A 27303-nucleotide genomic window follows, 5' to 3' on the forward strand; every position below is an offset into this window, starting at 1 on the left:
AAAGAATTACGCTGCAATTTCAAGCTTACATATTAGGAAAACGATAAGACTTTGCTGCCTACATACAGCGTATAAAATGTTCCTCTCGACGAACTCTACATTTTATGTAATAAGCCCAAAAATGTCCGACCGTCTGTTCAAAAGTTACAACAGGATGATTATTAAAAGTATAGTATTTTGTGTATATCTTTTTAAAGGTAACAGATATCAACCTACTATAAACTGAAAAGATGATCAGTAATTCAAGACCTTCAATTTGAGGTCAATGTCAGGTCATGATGAAATTTCACCTTGACCTTCACAGTATACTATGACCTTGACCTTGTGATATTTGAAAGGTCAAGTGGTCCTGAGTTGAATGGTGATAGTCCCATGTCTTTACGACTTCCGGTTTTCAAGTTTTGTATTGCATCATATATTTGATGATTAATTGTGACCTTAGTGAACTTTAAAATTGTCCTAATTCTTTTTCTATAATGTTGTCCTTTAACTGTAGATCATTTATTATTTAACAGATTTGAGATATCTATTGTCGTTTTAGAGATAATGCAGTTTTAAGTTTTGCGAGCGGAGGCATGTATTTCTGAATCATCAAGAGCTTACCACTTAAAATGTTTATAAAATTGTAGAGGTTGACATAGTTATATGTTTGACCAAATACCAAAAACATTCCATGGAAAAAAACACCAAAAATTCAATTTGAAATTTTCATGTTTTGCATTGACTTTGTAAGTTTCATAATTTCTATTTATATAGTTGATATTGCATCATTATTTGCACTTTGTCAAATGGGGTCATCTGATATATCAAATTGAAGGTCTTAATAAACTCTACTTAAAAATGAAAATTTGAAACCCCCTTTTCATCCAAGGGAGACGGGTGGGGTCATTTAGTGCAAACATTCAAATTTCTCAGATGGTAAGGTTGTCGCATATCAAATGAAAGAACATAAAGCGAACATTTCAAATTTCAAATTGACGTCTCCCAAAAATGAGTTGGATGGGGTCATTGAGTGCAAAAAATAAATGTTCTTTTAAGGTAGGGTTGTTGTATATCAAATGAAAGGTCATGATGTGTACATTTCAAATAGCAAATTCCTGACCTCCAAAAATTAGTAAGATAAGGTTATTGAGTGCAAAAATCAAACTTTCTAGAATATGGCGTTGTCGCATATCAAATGAAAGCCCATCTACTCTATGTTACATATATAATAATTCCGATCTCAAAAATGTAGGCGGATGAGGTCATTAAGTGATAAAAGTAAAAAGTTTCAGAAGGTATGCTTGTCGTATATCAAACGAAAGGTCGTACAAAGTACATTATGAAAGCATCACTTTTACAGGAAAGACCTTTCAATTGTTTTACAAACAATTGAGATACTAGTTATATATTTACTTTTATTATTTAATAAATATTTGTGGCTATATTGATATGCTTATTTGCACTTGCATTTAATCAATCTTTATCTTAATGTATTGTATAGATGTTGTATTCGGTTGTAAAAACTTCCTCGAGTTAATGTTTATTGTTATTTGTACATATGTGCAGTTTTCATATAGCGATGACATACGTTTTGATTGGTACAGTATCAAGGGGAACAATCAAAATCACGTGATGGATATACACACACCGGAAGTTACAGTCGAACTCGCCGCTTGAAAGTTTAGTAGTTGCATTTTCTTGTTTATATCAATTAAATTTTAATTTATAAGTTGGCACACCGAATGTCGGATAGTATGTAGTTTTAAAATACACAATTGTTTTTGCTAGAAAGCGTGCAGTTATTGCAAACACTTCGACACAGTTCCAAATTTTCAACGGATAACACACACATTCAATATTTTTTCAACGGATAACCACACACTTTGAATATTTTTAATCAAAATTTCATAAAATTGTTTTCTTTATGATTTTTTTGGCAAATTAAATGCATGTCTCAATTCAACACCGCTACTATTAATCTATACAATATTTTTTTTTACGATAAAAGCTTGGTTTATTGTCGAAAATCCAATTTTCAAAAATGATACCACACACACCGACAAAAACAACGGATAACACACACACATTATTTAAGCTAATCGCAAAGAACGTAAAAACAAACACTCATTATGACATGCAGTTCGTACTAAGTGGATGTCTTCATGAGTTTATAGTCTAAACCATTCATTATTTAATTTTATCTCGTATAAATAATGTAATTTTGGCTAGTATTTGCGGCAACATTTGAGCGACTTGTGATTGGATCATGCCATGCTTTAACGTATTCTGTAAAATGTTTTTTTTTTAATTTTAGGACATACAATGACCAGACAAAAATCAAAGCTGTATGTTTATCAAACCTGTTCGCCCTTCGTTATACAATTGCGTTAAGTCCCTTCAATTAACATTCAATAAACAATCAAGGTTGTGAAAGCTACAAAATGATTAGTCGAACAGAACACCATTCCGAGTTCACTTGTATAAATTTTTAAGACCTCTAACCAGGTTTTGTAAGATACACCACGCGACATATAAGAAAATTAAAGCGATGAGAGATTGCTTTTCAATTAAAATGTTATTAAACCAAGAGTTCCAAATGGTGAAGTTGAAATCATCCCTTCGTAAATTTTACGGACGCCATCACGAGTTGGTTGACCGTTATGGAATAACCGTTTCACAAATGATAACGGACATGTTCCTTGCGTCGTAACTACAATCCCCTTCCCTTTCATGAATTTGACCTACCGAATTAGACTTTTTACCGGATTTGTAATCACATATGCAACACGACGGGTGCCGCATGTGGAGCAGGATCTGCTTACCCTTCCTGAGCACCTGAGATCACCCTAGGTTTTGGTGGGGTTCGTGTTGTTTATTCTTTAGTTTTCTATGTTGTGTCATGTGTACTGTTGTTTTTCTGTTTGTCTTTTTCATTTTTAGCCATGGCGTTGTCAGTTTGTTTTAGATTAACGAGTTTGACTGTCCCTTTGGTATCTTTGGTCCCTCTTTTAAGGCTTATATTAAATTGTTCTTATGTTTTTAGTATAATGTAGTAAAATACATCATTTGACTTTGCTTGAAACTTTGTACATGCCTTCAGTTTCGGTTTGTGTGTGTGTGTTATCCGTTAAATTAATGGGGTGTGTGTGGTATCATTTGTGAAAATCGGCTATTCTCCTGTCAAACGACCATTTATCGTAATTATTTGATTGATTAAATCAAAATTAAAGATGATGAATTAAAAAATGCATTCTTTTACCACTTAAAAACTCCCATAACATTGACTTTTCAGAAATTTTGTTATAAAAACTTATGAGGTGTGTGTGTTATCTGGTGAAATTTTGGAACTGTGTCGAAGTGTTAGCATTAACTGCACGCGCTTTCCAGCAAGGATAATTGTGTATTTCAAAACTAGATAGTATCCGACATTCGGTGCACTACCTTATTTATTAAATTTTATTGATGTAAACAACTAAATACGACTACTTACCTTTCAAGCGGTCTGCTCGACTGTAACTTCCGGTGTGTGTATATCCATCACGTGATTTTGATTGTACCCCTTGAGTATGTAAAACTATTTAAATATCTCCTTTAAATTATTAATTGATCCGTTTGGTGTATGTACAAGGTTTCGTCACCTTTCGAATTTTGTCCCAGTAGGTTAAACATATTTTGTGTAAATTGTACATTCGTATGCAGCTATACATGACGTGAGAGTTTATAAGACTTAAACGCTTTTGAAATTGTTTAATGTTTCCTAGTATAATACTACTTCTAGTAACCGATATTTTGTAACGAGTCCATTTCTAATTAAAGGTCGAAATGTTGACCTTATAAAAAAGCCGAACTTCAAAGTTTAGTAAAGTTACGATTTTGACTTATTTATTGAATTTCCAAGTAAAACAAAACACTAACTTATTTATAACAGCCTCAGTCTGATAGCATTTCCCTCATGAATTGGTTGATGTTGAACAATGCATCAAAAAATTCTATAATTTCCATTTTTGCCACTTATATACAAGTAATTGTCTGGAAACTAGGACCCCTAATTCCTAAACAGTTTGAACAATAACCCCCAAAATCAACCCCAACCTCGCTTTTGTGTTATTGAACCTTGTGATTATATTTAAAAGAGATCCATTCATGTATACTAAATTAATTGTCCGGAAACCAAATGACTTCGGACTGCGGCATGATAGCAATTTATACGAGCGCAATTTTTTAGCGGTCGTATAGAAAAGTGTCACATATATAACAGGAAATCGTTACTCTTGACGGTACAACCGGTATTATATAAGTAAGATTTATGAGTCTAAATTTCAATTTCTGTGTCATTTTTCAATATTTTTTTCTTCCTTTATCACAAGTATTTTTTTTGTTAATAAGCAAATTCAAATACTTTTGTGATTCCTCGATGTTACATTTCCCTCTCAAAATAACTACCAAAATAAACTATCCATAAGTCGTCTTGTAAGTATCTTTCTTAACCAATTAAGAAAGCATATCTATATTTTTTTTAAAAGATTTTATTTTTATCAATCTGAACTCTTTCTCTTTCAACATTAAAGTCTTTACTGTCAGTAATAAAGCTGTCTTGTAATTAGTTTATCGTGGCGATTGTTATATACTTCCAGTAAGCTGCCTTGTGATTGGTTTATCGTGGAGATGGTTATTTACTGTCAGTAAGCTGCCTTGTGATTGGTTTATCGTGGCGATAATTAACGTGGCGCCACAACTAATTCTCAAAAAGTGTCGATACTCGGCTGATCAGGACGGAATTGATGTTGAACTGATTTGACAATCATGATTTGACTATCGTGATTTGACAATCATTTCACAGCAGGTATACACTGTTTATCTTTACCTGAAAGGATGAAATATATTTCAATAACATTTATCCATCTATAAATAAAACAAAATTTGGAATTAGTATTTTTCACATCAAAAATCAAGTTTCAATAAGTCTGTATAAAATTCCATTTAAGAATTATATGCTTAATTAAAAAAATTATTAGAGTGTAAAAGCGCCGACAGAAGCAAGCATTTTAGCAAACTATTGATGATGAAAACGAAAGAACTAGTAAAAATAAATTCTTCCAGACAAGAAATGAAACATACCTGGAATCAGGCTGATGAAAAGAACATTATGAATCATGGGATCTCATACTGGTAGATCTATAACAGGTCGAGCGAACATGTCGTCTGCTAATAGAGATTTGTCACAGAATTCTCCAATCATGTCATCTAAGTTGTTCTGGAATTTTGGGTGCTGCAAAAAAATTAATAATATTTAAACCCCCATTAAAATTTTAAACGCATTTTTGGTGAATCACCAGCTTCAATCAATAAATTCAACCAACTTATATTATTCTACATTATATAATCATATATAAAACCTGATATAATTCTGAGTGGCTGTGTGCCACATGATATATATCAATATTGTATAAAATAAAAGATCTGAAATTACATTAAAAACTCATGATCAAATAATAAAAATAAACAATTATGTAAAGAAAAATTAACCTACCTGGACAAGAACACAGCTGTAATCTACTTTAGAATTCCTGAATTCGCCAGCAGGGAGTTCCAACACCTCTCCAATTTTGTCTAAATTAGACACCTAGAATTACAATAAACACAAGCTTATAAAACAATGATCTCAAAATAGACAAATGTACAGGTGTGGTAGGTATATGGACATTGTTCTCAATTGAGTTCTAAAAATATTAAATAATTACCATTAATTTGATAGTCTGCTATTAACATGAAAATACATGATAATAAATAATTTATCGTTTAATAAAAATAGCAATTCATTGCTAATAAGAACAGAATTTTGAATGTTCAGTATTATCAAATCATTTGGTTTTTAATGCATTCATATGTTCACAAATGATTTAAAATTCAGATGAAAATTTTGGAAATACAACGAAAGGAGCGAATCTTCAAACATCAAGGATAATCAAACAAAAACTTTGGATTGCTCTTTGTGATTCGGTTATGAAAAGTTCCAAATGTATTTATACTGATATCGTATTTTAAACATCATTGTTATTCTCTTAATTTGGAAAGGGTCCCTTTCTTGCATACTATAACCTATGGTTGGCATTTTTCATGTTCTATTATAAAGTCGCCGGTAAGTTCTATTTACACAAGAAAGCATGACACACGGCTGTTACAGTGTATTCCGAATAACATCTACTGACAGTACTAAATATACCCTAAGATTAAAACGTTATCCCCTTGAACACAGACATGCCTCCTCACCTTTAAGAAATGAATGTCCTGTTCGAGACAGTATGCTTCTATCAATGTATGTTGTATGTGAATTGATACGTCCTCGGAAGGATGTGCATCCATGATCAGACATAACATCACCATCTCAGGACTTCTGGAATAAATAAAATATCACTGTTTTAAAACATAATACTGGAGTTAGCAATGTTTCTTTTTTACACTGTTGTCATGACTGAAGGGGAACATTTTCATATATATTACGCACCTCAGTACTTCACAACAAAACCTTGTTTCTCTCTTTGAAGATTTAATATCTATTGATGTACGTGAATTATATATTGATCTTGTTCCTCACATGTTTCCTAGATTTTATAGCCCACAAATGCCCAAAGGCACTTGTCTAAGGTATATATAGAATAAAACATTATGAGACAAGAGCCTATGAAATGTCCCTATTTAGTTATGTTAACCCCTGCAGTTTAGCTTGAATGTACAATTTTTAATGAAACAGCTAGCCAATCAAAATTCAAAATCCAAATACTATAGAAATCAAAACGATTCCAGTGCCAAAAGCATGTTCTGCTCAAACCAGTATTTTAATTTCAAACCTGCCCTGTATATAATATATGTATAAACATACGTATAAGCGGAACAACACGATGTTTTCATGTGATATATAAACATCCCCAGCTGTGTGTCTATGCACATGTATATGTAAAATAATCTGACCACTACACAATAACAAATAGGAACGTAACCATTACTGCAGCGGCGTGCTGTTTGCTAAACGTTCAGTGGCAAATATTTCATGTAACTTAATTAGAAAGAGGACATTTCAAACAACACATATGGACTGAATATATCTTTAAGTTATATACCCCTTTTCGACCCATTGCATATAATATTCATCACATTGTGTAAAGGTACCTAGGATTGGGGTTCCCTGATTTCTAAACATGCAGTAAGTAGTGGCGGATCCAGAACTTTTCCTAAGGGGGTATGCTGCCTGACCTAAAAAAAGGGTGTGTGTGTTTGCTCCAGTCATGCTTCAATGATTCCCTATATAATCAACAAAATTTTACCTACGAAAGGCGGGGGCGGCCCCTAGCCCCCCCTGGATCCGCCTATGGTAAGGATCACTGACTATGTTAGAAGCAGTCTCTTGTCAGATCTTAATAAAGTATTAGTCTTAAAGCAAATATTGAGGAGATCAATTTTACTTTGTCTTTCTGTCATGACCAGAATCACATACTTGTGAGTTTAACACTAACAGATATAGTTTAATATATAATTCATTCACAAACAATCAAGCTAGAAAATACGTTTTTCGTCCTATAACGAGTGTGTAGGCAAATTTGCCGCAATCCACAAATGACTTGGCGGTTTTATTAGTCACAAACCTCAATGAATTAATCAGCATCATGTAATCAGTCAGCAGATGACCAGTATGGCAAATAATCATTCAGTAACATAAGCTCAATATGCATGGCAAAACTTTTTTTCTTCTGCATTTTCCATATAATTCTTTTCCGTGTTTCGCTCCGCACGTGTACAATTTTCATGGTGTAATGTAACAAGTACCACCCACCCCGGCAACCACCCGTCATTACTGTACATCAAACAAAAAAAAAAATAACAAGTTATATTCAACTTACATTTGTAGAATCTTGACTGATGAATAAATTCCAGATGTAATTCTGTCCTCACTCTTGGCCCTAATTAAAGTTTCTTTGATAGCTTCCCCAATATTCATGGATTTCCTATTAAACCAGAAAAATTACAATATAACACGATTTGCTTTACTACTAAGCAATATGTTTTGGAAATAGTCCGGCGGCTACAAGCATATTTCAGACAAATTGTGCACATCCTGTTACAAGCATGAAATTTAGCATAGACCTTCCTCAACTATTACTCTTTTATTTCAGATAGGGAGGCATTTGAAAAAAAATGTCTCACTTCCGGTAAAATCCAAAATGGCGGACGTCATACTTAAATCAGCCCAATATCGAAGGCTAGCGTGTAAACATGTGTTATCATCATGCTACTATCATAATATTTGGTACAGACCTTTGTTTTTTACTACTTTTGGATAAATCAAATAGATAAGATGTCTTCAGAAACCCCACTTCCGGTTAAAATCCAACATGGCGGACCTTGTACTTAAATAAGCTTATTTTTTAGGGAGGGTAATTGAAATGTGTTTTAACGTATTGCTACTATCATTACATTGTGAAAGATTCTTTCTTTGGTGCTTCTGATGGATACAATGTATAGACATATGTCTTAAAAATTCTTACTTCTTTAAATATCCAAAATGGCGGACATAGAAATATAATTTTTTTATTCAAATTTTCAACTTTTTTTCAAAATGTAAAGAAAATGATTTTATTTTGTGCTGGTCATTAAACTTTTGGCTTAAAGTTATCCCCAAAACCACTTATTCTAGCATGTTGTAAATGTTTAGATATAAAGTTGTCACTTCCGGTAAAGATTTGACGTAAAAAGTAATATCACAAAAATACTGAACTCAGAGGAAAATCAATTTGGAAAGTCCATAATCACATGGCAAAATCAAAAAACAAAACGCATCAAAAACGAATGGACAAGAACTGTCATATTCCTGACTTGGTACAGGCATTTTCAATTTCAAAGATGAGTCCTCAATCTATTTCTTCGATGTAGAGTTTTGGATAGATTGATTAAAACAAAATAAAATCACCATAATCATGATAATACTAAAAAATATTTAAAGTTACTACTATTTGGCCAATAATACATTTGTATTCACAGTCACCATGACATGCACACATCGCAGTGCACGGGATACCCGATTTTCAACATTAAAAATAACCGCGGTATCCTTTCTTACATCCACAATGTACAAGCTTATGACAAAATGATGAGGTCTCAAAAAGAGTTTTTAAAAAGCTATTCTCTTTGTCCTCACCTTGAGTGGGTAGCATAAGAGCCAATCCCAAGCTCGTCTCCCTTAACACCTACCTAAGTATATTGCATGATTTACATGCTGGAAAAGACATGACCAAGTTGAGGGACAGCATCATTCCCTTTTGCGCAAATAGTTATTTTCTTGCTTCGTTAACAATGTTATACCCATCTGTTAAGTTTGTGCGATCTTACAGTAAAACCCCGGTGATTTAGTCTGATTAAATCACTCATTGCCTAGTGCATTTGAAAGGCCATTGATCGATATTTATCCAAAGTCTTTTGCCCTCCCAAACACAATCCATAGTTCGTCTACCCCTATGTGACAGAATAGCGAAACAGAAGTGACAGCATCATCATTAACGACTGTTCGAATCATGACTCGTTTAAGTTCGTGTTTGACTGCATCATGCATCAGACACATGCACCATGATTTTAGTGTCTGCCTCTAAATGTGAACTTGGTGCTGAACTTGAAATACATCACGTGGTGGATAAGATAGAATATCCTGACCATTTGTTGCTATAACTACCAGACGCATCCAAGACTTCATCCACTCGTATTTCAGTTTCAAGGTATTTTATTAAGGTAAGGACATAATAACCAATCAGCATACTCGTTAGGCTGCAATTCACAATCGGAGAGCTGATTTCCAACATTTACAAAGACTGCGGTATTGTTTCTCACATCGTTAAATTCCAAAAACACATATTTTCTTGCCTTGTTAACCAAATCTGTTTCATTTTTTTCGATCTTACAACAAAACCACGTATCGTTTTCAATGACATTAAACTTATCAAATCCATATGGTGATGTTGGCTGGTCAATCATCATTCTAAATGCTATAGTCACATCTTCAAACTCCATTAATGTCACCAACGCAGTTCCTTTTCTAGCAAACGTGTTATCTTTTAATGACTAGTGCATTCGAAAGGTCATTGATGATATATATCTTATACTTTTTCCCTTCCAAATGCAAACCAAAGTTTGTCTGCCCCTATGTCACGGAATAGCGAAACAGCAATGACATCAGTATCTGTTTGAGTCATGACTCATTTAAGTCTGTGTTTCACTGCATCAGACACATCGATCTTGATTCTAGTGTCAGCCTCTTCGTGTAAACATGGTGATAAACTTGAAACATCATCAAGTGTTGGATAACACTGAACATCCTGAGCATTTTTTGCTTCAACTATCTTGTACTCAAAATTGTATTGAGCAAGCTGCTGTGAATGAAAACTTTGCCAATTTTGAGGATGTTTATAATCCTGGATTCGTCTGTGTATTCCCTTTCCCCTAAATGTTGCTCTTGCTTCTTTTAGCAGCTTTCAAACTACCAGTATTGGCTATGTTCATATCCGACACTACATCCACTGTTGTTACAGTTAAAAGTGTTTCCGAACGAGTATGATGATTGGGTATTATGTCCTTACCTTAATAAAATACCTTAAAACTGTAACAAGAGTGGATGAAGTCTTTGATGAGTATGGTAGTTGTAGCAACACATGCTCAGGATATTCTATCGTATCCACCACGTGATGTATTTTAAGTGTAGCACCATGTTCACACAAAGAGACTGACACTTAAATCATGGTGCATGTGTCTGATGCAGTGAAACACGAACTTAAGCGAGTCATGATTAACAGTCGTTACTGATGATGTTGTCAATACCATTTCGCTATTCCATGACATAGGGACAGACAAACTATCGATTGTGTTTGGGGAGGCAAAAATCTTTGGATTTATATCTATCAATGGCCTTTCAATTGCATTAGGCAATGAGTGATCACACACACTTATTTCTGACCCACACCTTTATCGGTTTTGATACGGTTCTCTCTTTGCTCTAAAAGGAAAAAAAGACCGTGCGGGAGACATTGATGGTATTAGAAGATGTGACTTAAACATAAAGAATGATGATTGGTCAGCCTTAATCACCGGGGATTTACTGTAAGATTGCACAAAATAGAAAGCTCATTATAAATGAGGCTATTCCCACGAGTTGGCCTAGTCTTTTCAAGCATGTAAAACGTGCAATATACTAATGCAGGTGTTTAGTGAGACGAGCTTGGGATTGACTCTTATGCTACCTAGTCTAGTCATTAATGGATCGCGAAGGGACAGAGAGGGTTCCTTTTAAAAAAAACTCTTTCTGAGACCTCATCATTTTTTCAGAAGCTTGTACATTATGGATGTAAGAAAAGATGCAGCGGTTATTTTTAATGTGGAATACCGGGTATTCCGTGCACTGCGATGTGTGCATGAGGAGGTGACTGTGAATAAACATGTATTCTTGGCCAAATAGAAGTAATTTTAAATATTTTTTATTACTATAGTGATTTTATTTTGTTTTAATCAATCTATCCAAAACTCTACATCAAAGAAATAGATTGAGAACTCATCTTTGAAATTTACGTCAAATTTTTACCGGAAGTGTCAACTTTATATCTAAACATTTACATCATGCTAGAATAAGTGGTTTTGGGGATTACTTAAAGACAAAAGTTTAATGACCAACACAAAATAAAATCCTTTTCTTTACATTTTGAAAAAAGTTGAAATTTGAATAAAAAATGATATTTCTATGTCCCCCATTTTGGTTATTACCGGACGTAAGGGTTTTAAAGACATATGTCGTATACATTGTATCCATCAGAAGCACCAAAGAAAGGTTCCTACACAATGTAATGATAGTAGCAAAACGTTAAAACACATTTCAATTACCCTCCCTAAAAAATAAGCTTATTTAAGTACAAGGTCCGCCATGTTGGATTTTAACCGGAAGTGAGATTTCTGAAGACATCTTATCTATTTAATTTATCCAAAAGTAGTAAAAAACAAAGGTCTGTACCAAATATTATGATAGTAGCATGATAATAACACATTTTTACACGCTAGCCTTCGATATTGGGCTGATTTAAGTATGACGTCCGCCATTTTGGATTTTGCCGGAAGTGAGACATTTTTTTCAAATGCCTCCCTATCTGAAATAAAAGAGTAATAGTTGAGGAAGGTCTATGCCAAATTTCATGCTTGTAACAGGATGTGCACAATTTTTCACAAAGCCGCCGGACTAAAATGCTGAAAATATGTCATCACGACTGTTTTATATATTTTATGTTTTCTCAATTTTGAACAAAATGATGGCGTAGATATTAATCAATAGTATCGAGTAAACCAAAGCAAATAATTTCACTAGTGCGTAGGACATTGAGCCATGATGTGTATTTTGACGTCATCGATCAAGGTTTAAATATTCAAATATGGATATAAATATTCATGTAAATATCCGATAAACATTATATAGCCTTAATAGAATGTGCATTTGAAAATGCAGTCCATGCAATATAAAAATGAAAGGAAATCAATTAAAATATAAACATATATTGATCATCAAACGTGCAAATATTACATTTCGTCTAGCCGTCTGGAGATGTAAATATTACTTGTTACTTACGGGCATGCCTACGCAACGTGACCTGACGGGGTCAGCAAAAAACGTGGCCACATGAACAAAGACATCATTACATTTCTAACTAACGGATAAAATTATTAAATAATATTACATTAGAGTACCAATTCGTGCAGGATGATGCCAGCATCCAGATGCATGGATTAAATGCAACGTATGTTGTGAAAATTTGACAGATCGCCCCCCCCCTTTTATTTGCACATGTATGGCCCCACGTATGCGATAAGAACACTACGGTTTTGCTTGATTTTTAAAAATATGAATTGTAACTGATTCCTGCAAGGGCTTTATATCGGGTCACATTGAATGCATAGCAAACATGAATTTAGCGCTTTAACAGTATACATTCTACGATGTGATTGCGCAATTTTAAACCCGCATGATTTAACTGTGCCAAAAATATATATACAAATAAATACAGAGAAAAACTTACGCTTTGCAATCTCCAGTCATATTTGTCGCTTCAGGCAATGTCATAATGAAGAAAAGACGCAAAAGTCCAAGTTTTCTGTTGTTTAGATCCGTTGCGCAAAACAAAGTGTAAAATGTGTATTGAATCTTTGTTTGTTGCTCTTTGTTCCGGATTGGGCGGAGTTAAAGGTATTTCCCGTTGAAATCCCATGCTTTGATTGGCTAGCTATTTATAGTACTGCTTCCGTGGTTACAAACCGTCAGCAGATGTTTCTCGCTGGCACTGTTGGTTTTTTTTATTAAGTAAATCAATAATAAAAGCATCATATTTATCAGAACCTCAAATTCTGCTTTGTTATAAAATGATTTATCTCAGCACGAAAAAGAAAATTAATGTAGATCATTTATTTTTAAATGATCGATATAATTATTTCAAAAGGTAATACGCATATTTATTTAGACTTAGTCCAATTTTAAATAAAGCTAATGTATGCTTGCGGCAACTTTTATTTCATGGAAAACCAACGCTTTAAATGTATTTGGAGGTATATTATACAGGTTTGATAATTGTTTACAGGGCTTTCACAAAAAAAGTCACGCTTTCCGAGTTCGGTTGTTGCAGTGGCGGATCCAGAACTTTTCATAAGAAGGGGGGGGGGGGGGGGGCTTACTGTCATAAGGGGGGCGCTCCAGTCATGTTTCAATGATTCCCTATAAAATCAACCAAATGTTTCCCACGAAAGGGGGGATACCAAATGCTGATGACCTAAAGCAAGGTCTGGCCTCACGGTCATAAAACTTTCGAGCATGATTTTTGTACTCAGACTCGAAAATCAACCAATCAAATCACTGGATTTCATGTTTCGAGCATGATTTTTGATGTGCAATGGTTTTTTACAAGTTTTACACATACTTTTTTATCTTTAAATTGAGATCGACTGAATGTTATTCTTAAAATAACACGATGATTTATATAATTTAAAAATAACCATCATGTTCTTGATGGTTTCTTCTAAACAACACCAGCATTCAACCAGTTTAGAAGGCTAAAATGGGACAAAAATAAATTTGACAGCTAATTCATTTTCTACCTATTTTACTCAAATTCTCTTCTTTATTTTTATAACATAATAAAACGTAAATCCAAATTATAAAAAGTCTACAATATGCAGTTTATGATGCATATACGCGATAATAAGTATCAGCAGTTCGTGTGTATTTAAGTCAAGTTTCCATCTAACTTACCATCGAGATGACCTCCGAAGATTACCGACGTTCAAAAACCCGATAAATAGATATATAAATAGCGAACACGTGCAACTTAATTTTTCTAGGTCTTTTGGATTCCATTTTGTAAGTTTAAAAGACCATCGTTTTTACCTGTATACAAATGAGTGTTTATGGATCGAATCAGTCAACCAAATGTGTTATTCTTTGTTTTACTTTCAATGTTGATATTCTTTTCCTTTTAAAATCTGAAAACGTTTCTTTTATGTGTAAACAATTTTTATAGCTAAGGAGATAAATTGAAGGAAGGTCGCATAATTAAGGATTAAATGAGGTCGAATTATTCACTTGCAAGTGAATAATTCATTAGCTTAACTTACTTTGACAAAATTAAACCTAACAGGTTGCTAAAAGCGAATTATTATTTCACTTTTTGTTTTTCAGTGTGGATGGCGTTATAATATAAACTTGATACAGTTAAAAATTATGAAAAAGCAATATTAAAAGAAAAAGTTAAAGCTTTCTAGTCAAGCATTCAGTCCAGTCAAGTCAAGTCCAGATTGCAATCTAAATCAATCCAGTCCAGATTGCAGTCTAGATCAATCCAGTCCAGACCAATCCACATTCCAAACCAGTTTAGTCCACTCTAGTACATATTCCAGTCCAGTCCAGTTCAGTCAAGATTGGACTTCATATAGTGAAATATCTAGAGGTACTAACTAATACTAATTACAATCGTTTCCTTGACATATGCGGCGAAAAAGATATTGCATGAAATGAAAATATTTGAAGGTGAGAAAATTCATTAAGAGGTTAAGATATGTTATTGTCTGGCAAGGTCTGTCAACACCTAGATTTGTGTAATATTGATCCAAATATAGCTAATTTACACCATATATATTACTTTTTGTTTTTGTTATTCGCGAAATTATTTTTCTATTTGAAAATGTGACTCTCTGTCATTTTCATTCATGTTATAGAAATTAAGTGCATTGTCAATGTCGTAGTGAAATAATTAAGTGCATTGTCAATGTCGTAGTGAAATAAGGAAACACAGTAAACTGAAACTACGAAGCCATCTTGTTTCCAGTAGTATACAGAGAACTGAAACTACGAAGCAAACTTGTTTCCAGTAGTATACAGAGAACTATAATTAGAATCTCATCAGTTTAAGTTCGTGGTGGTGAAGACAGCGGAAATCACATAAATTTATACAGGTAATGATCTGACCATACAGGTGTGATTCAATACAACTAGAACATTTTGTTATGTAGCCCTATGTGCGTTTATGCCTCTCATTGACTCTGGTCATTCATTATTCAGGCTATTCCAGCAAATAAAAAAAGTCCGAGTGATAAACTAGTAACTCCTTCTGTTTGCCTGATACTTTGTCTTCTAAACACATCAACGATCAAAAGAAGGATAGAAAGTGATTTCGTAAACCACTCCAACGAAAACGATGTTTGTCCACTGAAGACATAGTTGTCAAAATTTTGAAATACAAGTTTTACCGAACATTTAACTACCGTCAGTACAAAATAATAAACTCAACGGGTAAAGTGATATAATCTGTTTCTCTTTGATTTAGTGGGAGAATTCCGAGTGCAATGTTTTAATGGATAAGGTTTGATGAACGTGTGGTTTATAAAAAATCACCAAACAGGCATTAGCATGATACCAGTACATTCAATAAGTTATTTTAGTACCAAATAATTCCTAATTTAATTCATTGTTGTGACAATGTTTTTGTATGCTTTGCAAACTAACAGTTGGAATTATTTTTTGGAATTAAAACATGTTATGAATTAATGACGTGATGGAATAAACATATCATGTTTTATGTTTGCTAGTTTGGGTCTATTCTTTTAGAGTTTTATTATTTGTTCTGAACTTCAATATAAGCATCCCCCTTTTATTATTTTCTTCTCCTTGTAAGCATGGGCAAATTACGTGTTTGGAATGAAGATATCGATTTCTTTGGCCGCAGACATATAATTTGACCGTATGTCTCACATATTGCGCACAAATGTTTGTTCTACTTATTTCGTTCTGTTGCTAGTTTATTTTTGACCGACTTAATTAATTGATACCATAGTTTCTTTAACCAGTAGGGGGCAATGGTAAACCGATATATGTCAATCAGTTGATCTGTATTGATTTGATAACTTTACTTAAATTTTTATAACTAAGATATAATTTTAAAAAAATTTCAATATATAGCCAAGTTATCGAAGTTACAATGGGAACTTACTGTGCACTACTTATTGCAGACATATTTCTGCATTGTAACGAATCACAATATATTTCTAAAATCAACAGATCCATCTTAACAACATCTGATATAAACAGTTAGTAGTACTTTCATATTTGGGTAAAATTCTGCCTCTCAATAATCAGGACCGCGGTATGTACGCTAAAGAGATTTATCCTGTTGAACTTGCTTTAAAAAAAGCTAAAACTAAAAATAAACACTGCCTTTTCCGGTGTCTTTATATCTATATCTCTATCTCTCACAGGGAAACTTATTCAAACATTTACCATAAAAGAGAGGATTTTTTCATTGCCTATTGTTAATTATTCGTTTTTATATGGTGATTTTTCCTTTGCTCAGGTATAGGGAGATGGTTGCCTTTTTTAACCCAGTTGCTTTTTCCATTTTGTAATCTACTTACATCTTTTAAAAAGTTTGAAAAAACTATCTTGAGTTGATATCAGTAGAGTGGTTTGGTAGAAACTCTCTCCCTCATTCTTTTGTGGGTGGAAAAAGATGAGCGTTCCATGGCCCGGGTGATATTTTTCTATACCACACTGACTTTTCTTATTTGCGAAAAAAGACTAAAACGTACCGACATTTCTAAACTACTAGTAGCAAGAACAATGAATGTTTAGAGTCAGAACCAAAGAAAACTATACTGCATAAATACTCAAAGGGGTCACATGATCTTAAATACAACAAATAGTGAACTTTCTAGACGGTCTATAAGTCAACATTGTTACATTTGTATTTGTCTTCTCAAGACCCATTTTAAAAGATAGACATAGAAGGCCTGCATGTATTTTCATACGTTCTTACAAATTATATAATAATTGTATTATCAATGGCTATATAGAATTAATATATATGTGTGTCCGTTTCATTATTTTCATGTTTTCTTTTTTGTATTTTTAAGAAGTGAGCGTTTTTTCAATAAATATATATTATCATTCATAAAAAAGTACTTGCGGAGGTTTGAACTATAATGAAACTATTTCTGTGTTTAATTTGATATTGATTGGTTTTTTTTAACAGTAAACAAAATAGGCAGGTGATAAGATGAAAATTAACTATAGACGCATGTGTTATCTAAAAAAATTGTAGACAAAAACTCATCAACGACATTTCCTTGGTCTTGAATGAAATACTCATGTTCCAATTCTAGACCTTGGCATTTTAGTAGCTTCAGAAAAAAACCCAACATACTATAAAACTGTTATATTTTTTTTAATCTATCGTGCATTACATTGTTCATAAATGAATCACATATCTATCAACTTAAATCATATGAAACATGTAAACTTATTTTTTCTTCATTATAATAATAGTAAGTATGCAAACGCTCTTGAGTGCCATAAAAAATGAAATTACAACTTATGCACACGAGTTACTATCTTGGCAATCATACCAATATATCTTATTATTATTCCTATATAAATAGACAGAGAAAGACACGCAATAACTCAAAACACAAAGACATCTAGACAATAGTTCCTAATCGCATTGAGACTAGAAGATGGTAATTTAAAACAATTTGAAAAAACAAAGATAAACAACCAACACAAATTACTAAAAAAATCACAAGAAGACAACAACTTACGAGGTTACTGAATTTGAATAGATACACGAATATTTAGCTGGGTTAAATGACTTTTGTGAATTCTCAATCCATACCCTTATTTCAACTCGTCCAGTTACATAACAAAACGTACATATTAAGGGCGAAAGCAACGGAAAAGTGGCATTATAGCCGAAACATGGTAATTAATGCCTTTTCGGTTTGTAGAATTGGACTTTTCCATTGTACCAGTAAAACTTGCTAGTTTTGTATGTAACTCAATGTTATTGCTTCTTTATTTGATTTTAAAAGTATATGCACCATATTTATCACTGAGTTTGTATTCTAAATTAAAGAGTCCACCAAGAACAATTAACATGAGATGAATAAGAAATTAACAAAAGAGCAATGCACATTTGAAATAAATAATTTAAAACTTAGCAGTATATATATAGTATTAACCAAACACATCGAAAATTATTGTTTTACCAAGTAAATTGAATTATATGTGGTTACACATGTTATAGTTACTCGATCAGTATAGCATACCATTTCCTCGATGTAGGCCTGTTGTTAGAATGTTATAGTTACTCGATCAGTATAGCATACCATTTCCTCGATGTAGGCCTGTTGTTAGAATGTTATAGTTACTCGATCAGTATAGCATACCATTTCCTCGATGTAGGCCTGTTGTTAGAATGTTATAGTTACTCGATCAGTATAGCATACCATTTCCTCGATGTAGGCCTGTTGTTAGAATGTCGTAGTTACTCGATCAGTATAGCATACCATTTCCTCGATGTAGGCCTGTTGTTAGAATGTCGTAGTTACTCGATCAGTATAGCATACCATTTCCTCGATGTAGGCCTGTTGTTAGAATGTCGTAGTTACACATGTTATAGTTACTCGATCAGTATAGCATACCATTTCCTCGATGTAGGCCTGTTGTTAGAATGTCGTAGTACTTTTAAAACCTGTAATTAGGTCGTCTTTAAATTAGGTTTAAAGGAACGTTTTAGCGTTTATAAAGTATTTTCTGAACTACGAACTATTTAGCTTTACTTCAAATCTTTTTAACGGACTATACACTCTACGACATGATTTAGTCTGTAGACAGTTTTCACTTAGTTTCAAAAGACAATCTGTGATCGACTTAGTATTGAAGAAGAAAGCTACTCCTTATTTCCTTTATCGAAATAAGATGTGGAATTATTGCCACGGCAATTCACCACAAGAGACAAACTGACATAGGAGAATATTTGTTGAATACCTATGTTAACATGTACATTGACTATTGACCAATCTAGATATCTATACTACGTTAGTACGTACACAAGTACCCGTTTGTTGTGGACCTGGAGTTATCTTCCTTTGTATACCGTATGGCCTGAAGTTGCAATAACTGGGAACAGTATTTCACCAACATTCCAACAGACTTCATTTTTAGAAAACGACATCTGTAACACACGCAAACTTTGTAGCTACTTCTTTACAAGCAGAACCAAATACAATGAAAGCCCCAACTATGTAGTTGGCTTCCAAAGCTAGACAAAAAAACTTCCAACCATAGATTTAATGTATTTTCAAGCCATTGTTCCACTACTGAATTGTCTATTCTACTTACTAGTACGTGACTTGGTAAAATAAAAAAAAATGATTATAAATTGTTAAAATAAGGCCTTTGAAAATAGTGGAATTAATTACTTTTGGAGTGTCAAAAACTCGTTGGAAGTACTTGATAAATTGCATGCATATATTGGTGATTTTGAATCTGTTCAAAGTTTTGACTTTTCTACCCTACATACCACTTTGCCTCACATTCTTATAAAGAAAAAAATCACATCCCTAATTGACTGCATTTAAAAATTCAGAGTGCGAGTACATATGTTCAAACTCTTTCAGGTCTTTTTTAGTAGCAATAAATAAAAGAACTATGTCATTGGAAATGGTTTGATACTATATATGCGCTTGAATTTTTACTTGATAACATTTTTGTTCGCTTTGGAGATTCCGTATATCGTCAAGTTATTGGAATTTCAATGGGGACTAACTGTGCACCACTTATTGCGGACCTGTTTTTGTATTGTTATGAATTACAATTTATGACTAAAACAAGCAAAGACCCATCGAAACAACATTTGATACAAAATTTAACAATACTTTTAGATATTTGGATGATATATTGGCTCTCAATAATGACGACTTCAGTATGTTCTAGTATACTAAAGAAATTTATCCTGTTGAACTTACTTTAAATAAAGCTAATACTAACAATGACCTTTCCTCGATCTTGATATCTATATCATTAAAGGGAAGCTTAATACAAAAATATATGATAAAAGAGATGATTTTTCATTTCCTATCGTTAATTATTCTTTTTTAGATGGTGACGTTCCTTTGTCACCATCTTATGGTGTTTAAATATCTCAACTTGTACGATTCACTCGTGTATGTAACAACGTATTAGATCTTAGCGAGAGAAATTTATGTATTACTGAAAAAATATTACACAAGGATTTCGATATAACAAACTTGTCAAAACACTTACTAAATTTTATCATCGGTATAAGGACATCATTCGTAAATAATACTCAACATGCAGACTTCTTATACGTTCAGGTATTTCACATTCAATCTTTTATGGTTATATTCTTTTCAAAGCACAACCATGTCAGTACTCACCTCAAAGCTTACAAAACATTTAAACAGACTTATAAAGAAGGGATATAGTTACGCTACTGTTGTCAGATCCTTTATAAGATTGCATATCTTGGCTTTAATATGGATTCACTTATATCTTTGCATTGGAACGAAACACATTTATTGTTTTCAAAGACAGTTGTTGGCATGACACGGGTAATGTTCTTCTCATATATTTTATTATAGTATGACACTTAACCCCTTACAGGAGGGATTGTGCCTGATATTCATATGATGAAGACATAATTTTTCAATCAGTTTAATTTAGGTCAGGAGCTGGCATGTCAGTTAGCTGCTAGTATAGTCTGTTGTTATTTATGTTTTATTGTCATTTTATTTATTTTCTTTTGTTTCATCTTCTGACATCGGACTCGGACTTCTCTTGAACATAATTTTAATGTGCGTATTGTTATGCGTTTACTTTTCTACATTGGCTAGAGGTATAGGGGGAGGTTGAGATCTCATAAAAATGTTTAACCCCGCCGCAATTTTGCACCTGTCCAAAGTCAGGAGCCTCTGGCCCTTGTTAGTCTTGTTTGATTTTTAATTTTAGTTTCTTGTGTATAATTCGGAGTTTAGTATGACGTCCATTATCACTGTACTAGTATATCTATTTTTAAGGGGCCAGCTGAAGACCGCCTCCGGGTGCGTGAGTTTCTCGCTACATTTAAAACCCATTGGTGGCCTTCGGCTGTTATCTGCTCTATGGTCGGGTTGTTGTCGCTTTGAAACATTCTCCATTTCTTTTCTCAATTTTATTGTTCATCAAGTAACTGTTCCTTTTTTTATTATTATTATTGTTGAGCAGTTATTGTTTATCATATACAGTAATAATTATAATAATATTATATTTTCTCTATCTGTAACTTCAGTTGGAATACATGCTTGCAATGAAATATTAGTATGGTAGTGTAAATATTAGTATGGTAGTGTAAATATTAGTATGGTAGTGTAAATATTAGTATGGTAGTGTAAATATTAGTATGGTAGTGTTAATATTAGTATGGTAGTGTAAATATTAGTATGGTAGTGTAAATATTAGTATGGTAGTGTAAATATTAGTATGGTAGTGTAAATATTAGTATGGTAGTGTTAATATTAGTATGGTAGTGTAAATATTAGTATGGTAGTGTTAATATTAGTATGGTAGTGTATGACTTTACGTCAGATCATCACAAACAGACAATAAAGAAAAACTCATTTATCGTAAAAGTGTCACCAACAAATAAAGTTTAAGCAAAAAAAATAATGAAATACACATTGACATATTTGCAGATTGACCTAGATGCCTAAATGTAGAAACATAAAGCTTAGTAAACACCACCTGGTAAACACATTGTTTTATTTTGTGTTTATACATGTATTCTTTAGTTCAGAGGATAGGTGCACATTTTTTTTTAATTTGCAGCAATATATGTACAAGCAGTATATATGGTTTGTATCATCAGAAAATCAAATAAACAAAATTATACTTATGTTTCAAATGATACCAAAGGCTACATACAATGATTGCCGATCTACACCGCCGATCATGTCAACAAAGGCTACGTACAATGATTGCTTCTACACCGCCGATCATGTAAACAAAGGCTACGTACAATGATTGCTTCTACACCGCCGATCATGTCAACAAAGGCTATGTACAATGATTGCATCTACACCGCCGATCATGTCAACAAAGGCTACGTACAATGTTTGCATCTACACCGCCGATCATGTCAACAAAGGCTACGTACAATGATTGCATCTACACCGCCGATCATGTCAACAAAGGCTACGTACAATGATTGCTTCTACACCGCCGATCATGTCAACAAAGGCTACGTACAATGATTGCTTCTACACCGCCGATCATGTCAACAAAGGCTACGTACAATGATTGCATCTACACCGCCGATCATGTCAACAAAGTAATTTTAATAGATGTTTGCTGTGTCTCCTGCACATACTAGTACATGGAAAAATAAGTTATTGAAAAAGAATTTGTAAGTCCGAATCAAATATCCGCTTCGGATGATTTGTCTGCAGATGTTTGACCCTGTGAGGAAATTGTAAAATTCTTAATTTATTTGCCTCTTGTCTGAAAAAAATAAATCAGCTTTATATATTTATTATTGTATTCACCCTTCGTGAAATTCTGAAACTACATTAAAAACGCGATCATATCGAACTAATGACAAATAGACACCCCATTAAACGGAAACGAAACATCAACACTAAGGAAAGGAAAATTAACAATAGGAAAAGAAAATTCGACCAGTTCATCATATATTTTTCATGGATGAGTTTCTGTTTTTTTTATATGTAATTACAATAACTTTTATGCATTTGTAGATTGTGACACATTCAAGTATTGATAATAAACTGAAACAATAACTAACACTTACTCCAATGATAAAGTTAATTTCAGACGCTTTTGTTGTAAAACACAGATACATATACTTAGCGTATAAAGGGCCACGCAAATCTCTAATTGCTTTGCTCCTTGTTTGACAAAAATCTTCACCTTTATATCTATTATTGTATCTAAACCCAGTCGTTGAAATCTGAGACTAAATTACTAACGCAAGCATATCAAACTATATAAAAACGAAATAAACATTTTCCATGGATATTTCCATTCGAATTTCTGTTTTCGTTTTGTTGATTAAAAGTGAAAATAACAAAATTGGTGTTTATGACAGTTATTTTATACGTTGATTATCAATAAAGATGTTTAATTATTTTATTAAAACAATAACACTTATTGTACTTTAGCACATCTTATACAAAATGTTATCAAAGACATATGATTTGGATTTGTTTGAGAGAGGTGTTTCTATCAAATAAAGCCGGTGAACTCATGCTGTTTATTTGTAATTATTGAAATTGACCGACTCGGTTAGAGGTATCAGACAACTTAAACAAACCAGGCCAATAACTGAATAACAGATGTCTGTCTTTTTGAAAAACATTTTTAAAGATGGAATGCGCAACAATTTAAACAAATATTGTTGGCTGTCCATTTAAAACACAGCTGGACTCAAGTTAATGGGAACCATATCAGATTCAGATAAATCTTACTAAAATTACAAAATAGAGATATTTGTTGGTTTGCCATGAAGCCATTTTTGGCAACTTTAGAACCAATGAAAACTAATTGTTCAAATAAAGGCAGAAGTATACTGGTGTTCAAAATTCATCAAACAAAGTATGATATGTATCAACTTTGTCATGGTATAGATGATTATTAAACATTTTAATTCAACCTCTGAATTTTGAAATCAATCACAATTTACTTGATGATTTGTAATATTGGGATTATATATTTCTGCAATTTAGTTTTATGTTTTTATTCATTAAAATGTTAACCATCAGTTGACAAATTACAGGGTGGCATTGGACAAGGCGTTAATGTCACCAAGGGTGTTTATCAGCATTTAGAATGAAACAGAAAAGAGTATTAAAACAATATATTGGGAATGAGTGGGGATTTTTTTTAACTTTTATTTACTATATATGTAGGCCAGGTAAGCTAATGTATAGTGTAAAGCGGAAGTGTCATGTATTAAAAAAGAAAAATAATTGCATACTTATTTGTACTTCTCAGTACCAGTAAGCTAATGATTTGTGTAGTATATCTTGGTTTATGATGCGACATTAAGTATTCAGCAGGTTAAACTAGATTTGGCGGCGTAAAAAAAAAGCATAACAAAACCACCTAGCTCCAAATTCAATACAAAAGGGGAAGTTCATAAACACCAGAATAAAATGTTATCAATCAGCGGAACGAGTATTCCTAACAAAAATAGTGGGTTTAACCTGGTTTTTAGTTGACCTAACCTTCCACTTGTATGACAGTAATGACCATAGGCTACAATATATTTTTTGTCATATATTTTAAGATGAAAGTGTAGTTTTGATATGGATTTTAGAAAGGATATGTGTATTAAATGTTGCTACATCCTTTTTTGAAAGAAGAAAAAGACTAACGTACAAGACTACGACTAAATACTTTTAAAATCAATTTTGTTAGGGATTGGATCTTCACAAATATATATATATATATCTGCCAATGCTACTTCTTGACATTTTCAACATAGAATTATTAAACAGCTTTGACATATTATAGTTTATCAAACCGTTTAAGTGTAATAACATTGTCCACAATTGCAAACACGTAAGACCAGTAAAAGCACAAGTACATATGTAAATGTTCAGTGTACATGAACTAGATAGAACTCGAAGATCACAGCAAAAATGAAAAATAAAAATGTTCAACACATAGTCTTCAATCAAATATTGGTTTCTATAAAATGTCTCAAGAATTAGAATAGCCCCTTATTTAGAAAATTTGTAAAAAATATAAGATAAAATTGAAAATGGAGATGGGTAATGTGTCAAAGAGACAACAACCCGAGCAGTAGATCACCGATAGGTCTTCAATGCAGCGAGAAACTCGCGCACCAGGAGGCTTTCTTCAGAGGGCCCCTAAACAAATATCTATACTAGTTCAGTGATAATGGATGTCATATTAAACTCCGAATTAAACTCAAGAAACTAAAATGAAAAATCAAACAAGACTGACAAAGGCCAGAGGTTCCCGACTTGGTACAGGCGCAAAACAATAACAATACACACAGTAAAATTCAGTTCAAGAGAAGTTCGAGTCCGATGTCAGAAGAGGTAACAAGAAAAAAAATAAACAAAAAGACAATAATACATACATAACAGCAGACTACTAGCAGTTACTGACATGCTAGCTCCAGACCTCAATTTAAATGATTGAAAGGTTATGTCTTTATCATATGAATTTTAGGCACAGTCCTCCCGTTAGTGGTTTAGTATTATACCATCATAAAATATATGAGAAGAACATAACCCGTGTATTGACAACAACTGGTTTTTAAATAAATTGTTTTGAACGGTTTACATATTTTTTGTTTTAAAACATCAATTATGTAAACTATGTAAACAGTTTTCCTTTAAATTTTTAAAATCTATGTATAATTTTAGTGTTTAAAACGGTTTTCGTATATTTCATAAAGTTGTTTCCTAAATATAGTTTACTTTGTTAGCTGGCACATGAATTGGTTGATAAATTTATTCGTATTTTCACTGTGATTAACAGCTATGCTTTACTTTCAAAAGAAACAAAAAGTGTGCGTTTGTCGTTTTGCTAATTTATTACAAACTTTTGAAGAAAGATTTTTTCAGAAAAAAAAATATCATAAATATTAAACTTGTTTCTTTTGACGGTTATTTGTTCATTAAGCTATCTGTTTTTACAACAGGTGTTTTCTTTTTCTAATAATTTCACCTATTGTTTCACATAATTGGATACAAACACATTTAATATACTCGTTAAAGGCTCCCGTAGATCATTTCTATGTACATCATATATTTCCTTGATCAAATAGGCAGGTGAAATCATACTGTTAATTTGTAATAATAAATGCAAACTGTTAGCAATTCAATCTTTTTACTATATCTATATAATGTCAAGTTTTCTCGTTCGGCATTAATTACCAGCTTCAAGCTGAATCTAAACATACTTTGAAAACTTGTGTGCTGAGAGCAGGACTCGGAAAGCATCACCATGTCAGCGACCTTCATCTGAAAGTTAAAAAAAAAAAACGAACCCAGAGGAGTATTTTTTATCGGTTTTGGACACGGAAAGATTCGGTCAATTTAGTCAAAAACAAGGAAATGCGACATTTCAGTACTTTATTTTGCGTGCAAATTGCCAAAATATAGGAAAAATGACTTAAGTAAATGTGGTAAACTCTTCAGCAAATCATTTAATTTGGATGTATTGTCATAACTTACCATTGACATTTATTTCTATGCCTTTGAGCATGTTGAGTAAAAAAGAAAAGAAGAGGGGCGAAAGATATCAGAGGAACAGTCAAACTCATAGATCGAAAATAAACTGACAACATAATGGATAAAAAAGAAAAAGACAAATAGACAAATAATATAACACAACACAGAACATAAAATACTAAAGATTAAACAACACGATCCTCCACAAAAAAACAACAACAACCAAAGTAAACAAAACAACTTGGGATGACATGTTATGTTATGATTATTGGTTACTTATCTTTAACATATCTGACTTAATCATAATTTCTTTTTATGAATCTCGCTTCGTTTTTTTTTAACATGTAAATTGATTTGAGAATTGTCTTATTGACACTCATACCACATCTTCTTATATCCAAAGAACTAAAATCAATTGATTGCAATTTACCTTGTTATTTTAGATATACTAATATTTTCTTTTATTCGAGCGTCACTGATGAAAGCATATTTTATATAAAAAACATTTTTTATTTTAAAGTAAACCGAAATTGACGGTAAATGACCAGTACACAACATACCAACTCGGTATACAGCATTGAACATGCCTACTTTGTACACACCATGTAATACACATACTTGGTACACATACTTACTGGTTAAAAGCATACAACAACCTCCTCGATTAACAGAATGAAAGCAAAACCTTAATCGGTAAACAGCATGCAG

The 27303-nt window shown here is 32.7% G+C and overlaps 1 protein-coding gene across 1 annotated transcript; it reads right to left on the minus strand.

The window, feature by feature from the left end:
* Positions 1-4509: 4509 nt before the first annotated feature.
* Positions 4510-13217, minus strand: LOC134706497 (growth arrest and DNA damage-inducible protein GADD45 alpha-like). Its single transcript, XM_063565490.1, has 6 exons — positions 13074-13217; positions 7878-7982; positions 6253-6376; positions 5513-5605; positions 5101-5251; positions 4510-4846 (listed from the first exon to the last, which is right to left on the minus strand). The coding sequence occupies exons 1-5, from the start codon at positions 13115-13117 to the stop codon at positions 5144-5146; spliced, it is 474 nt and encodes a 157-aa protein (XP_063421560.1). The 5' UTR covers positions 13118-13217; the 3' UTR covers positions 4510-4846; positions 5101-5143.
* Between the last annotated feature and the right edge of the window lie 14086 nt (positions 13218-27303).

Source organism: Mytilus trossulus, chromosome 1 (assembly GCF_036588685.1).
Source record: "Mytilus trossulus isolate FHL-02 chromosome 1, PNRI_Mtr1.1.1.hap1, whole genome shotgun sequence".
NCBI lineage: Eukaryota > Metazoa > Mollusca > Bivalvia > Mytilida > Mytilidae > Mytilus > Mytilus trossulus.

Excerpts from the sequence above, each read along its gene's own strand:
- LOC134706497 (XM_063565490.1), bottom strand. The coding sequence starts at position 13,117 with ATGACATTGCCTGAAGCGACAAATATGACTGGAGATTGCAAAGC. Across the intron at positions 7,983-13,073 it reads ATGACTGGAGATTGCAAAGC|GAAATCCATGAATATTGGGG; the intron begins GTAAGTTTTTCT and ends CTGGTTTAATAG. Across the intron at positions 6,377-7,877 it reads TCAGTCAAGATTCTACAAAT|AAGTCCTGAGATGGTGATGT; the intron begins GTAAGTTGAATA and ends TATTTATTCCAG.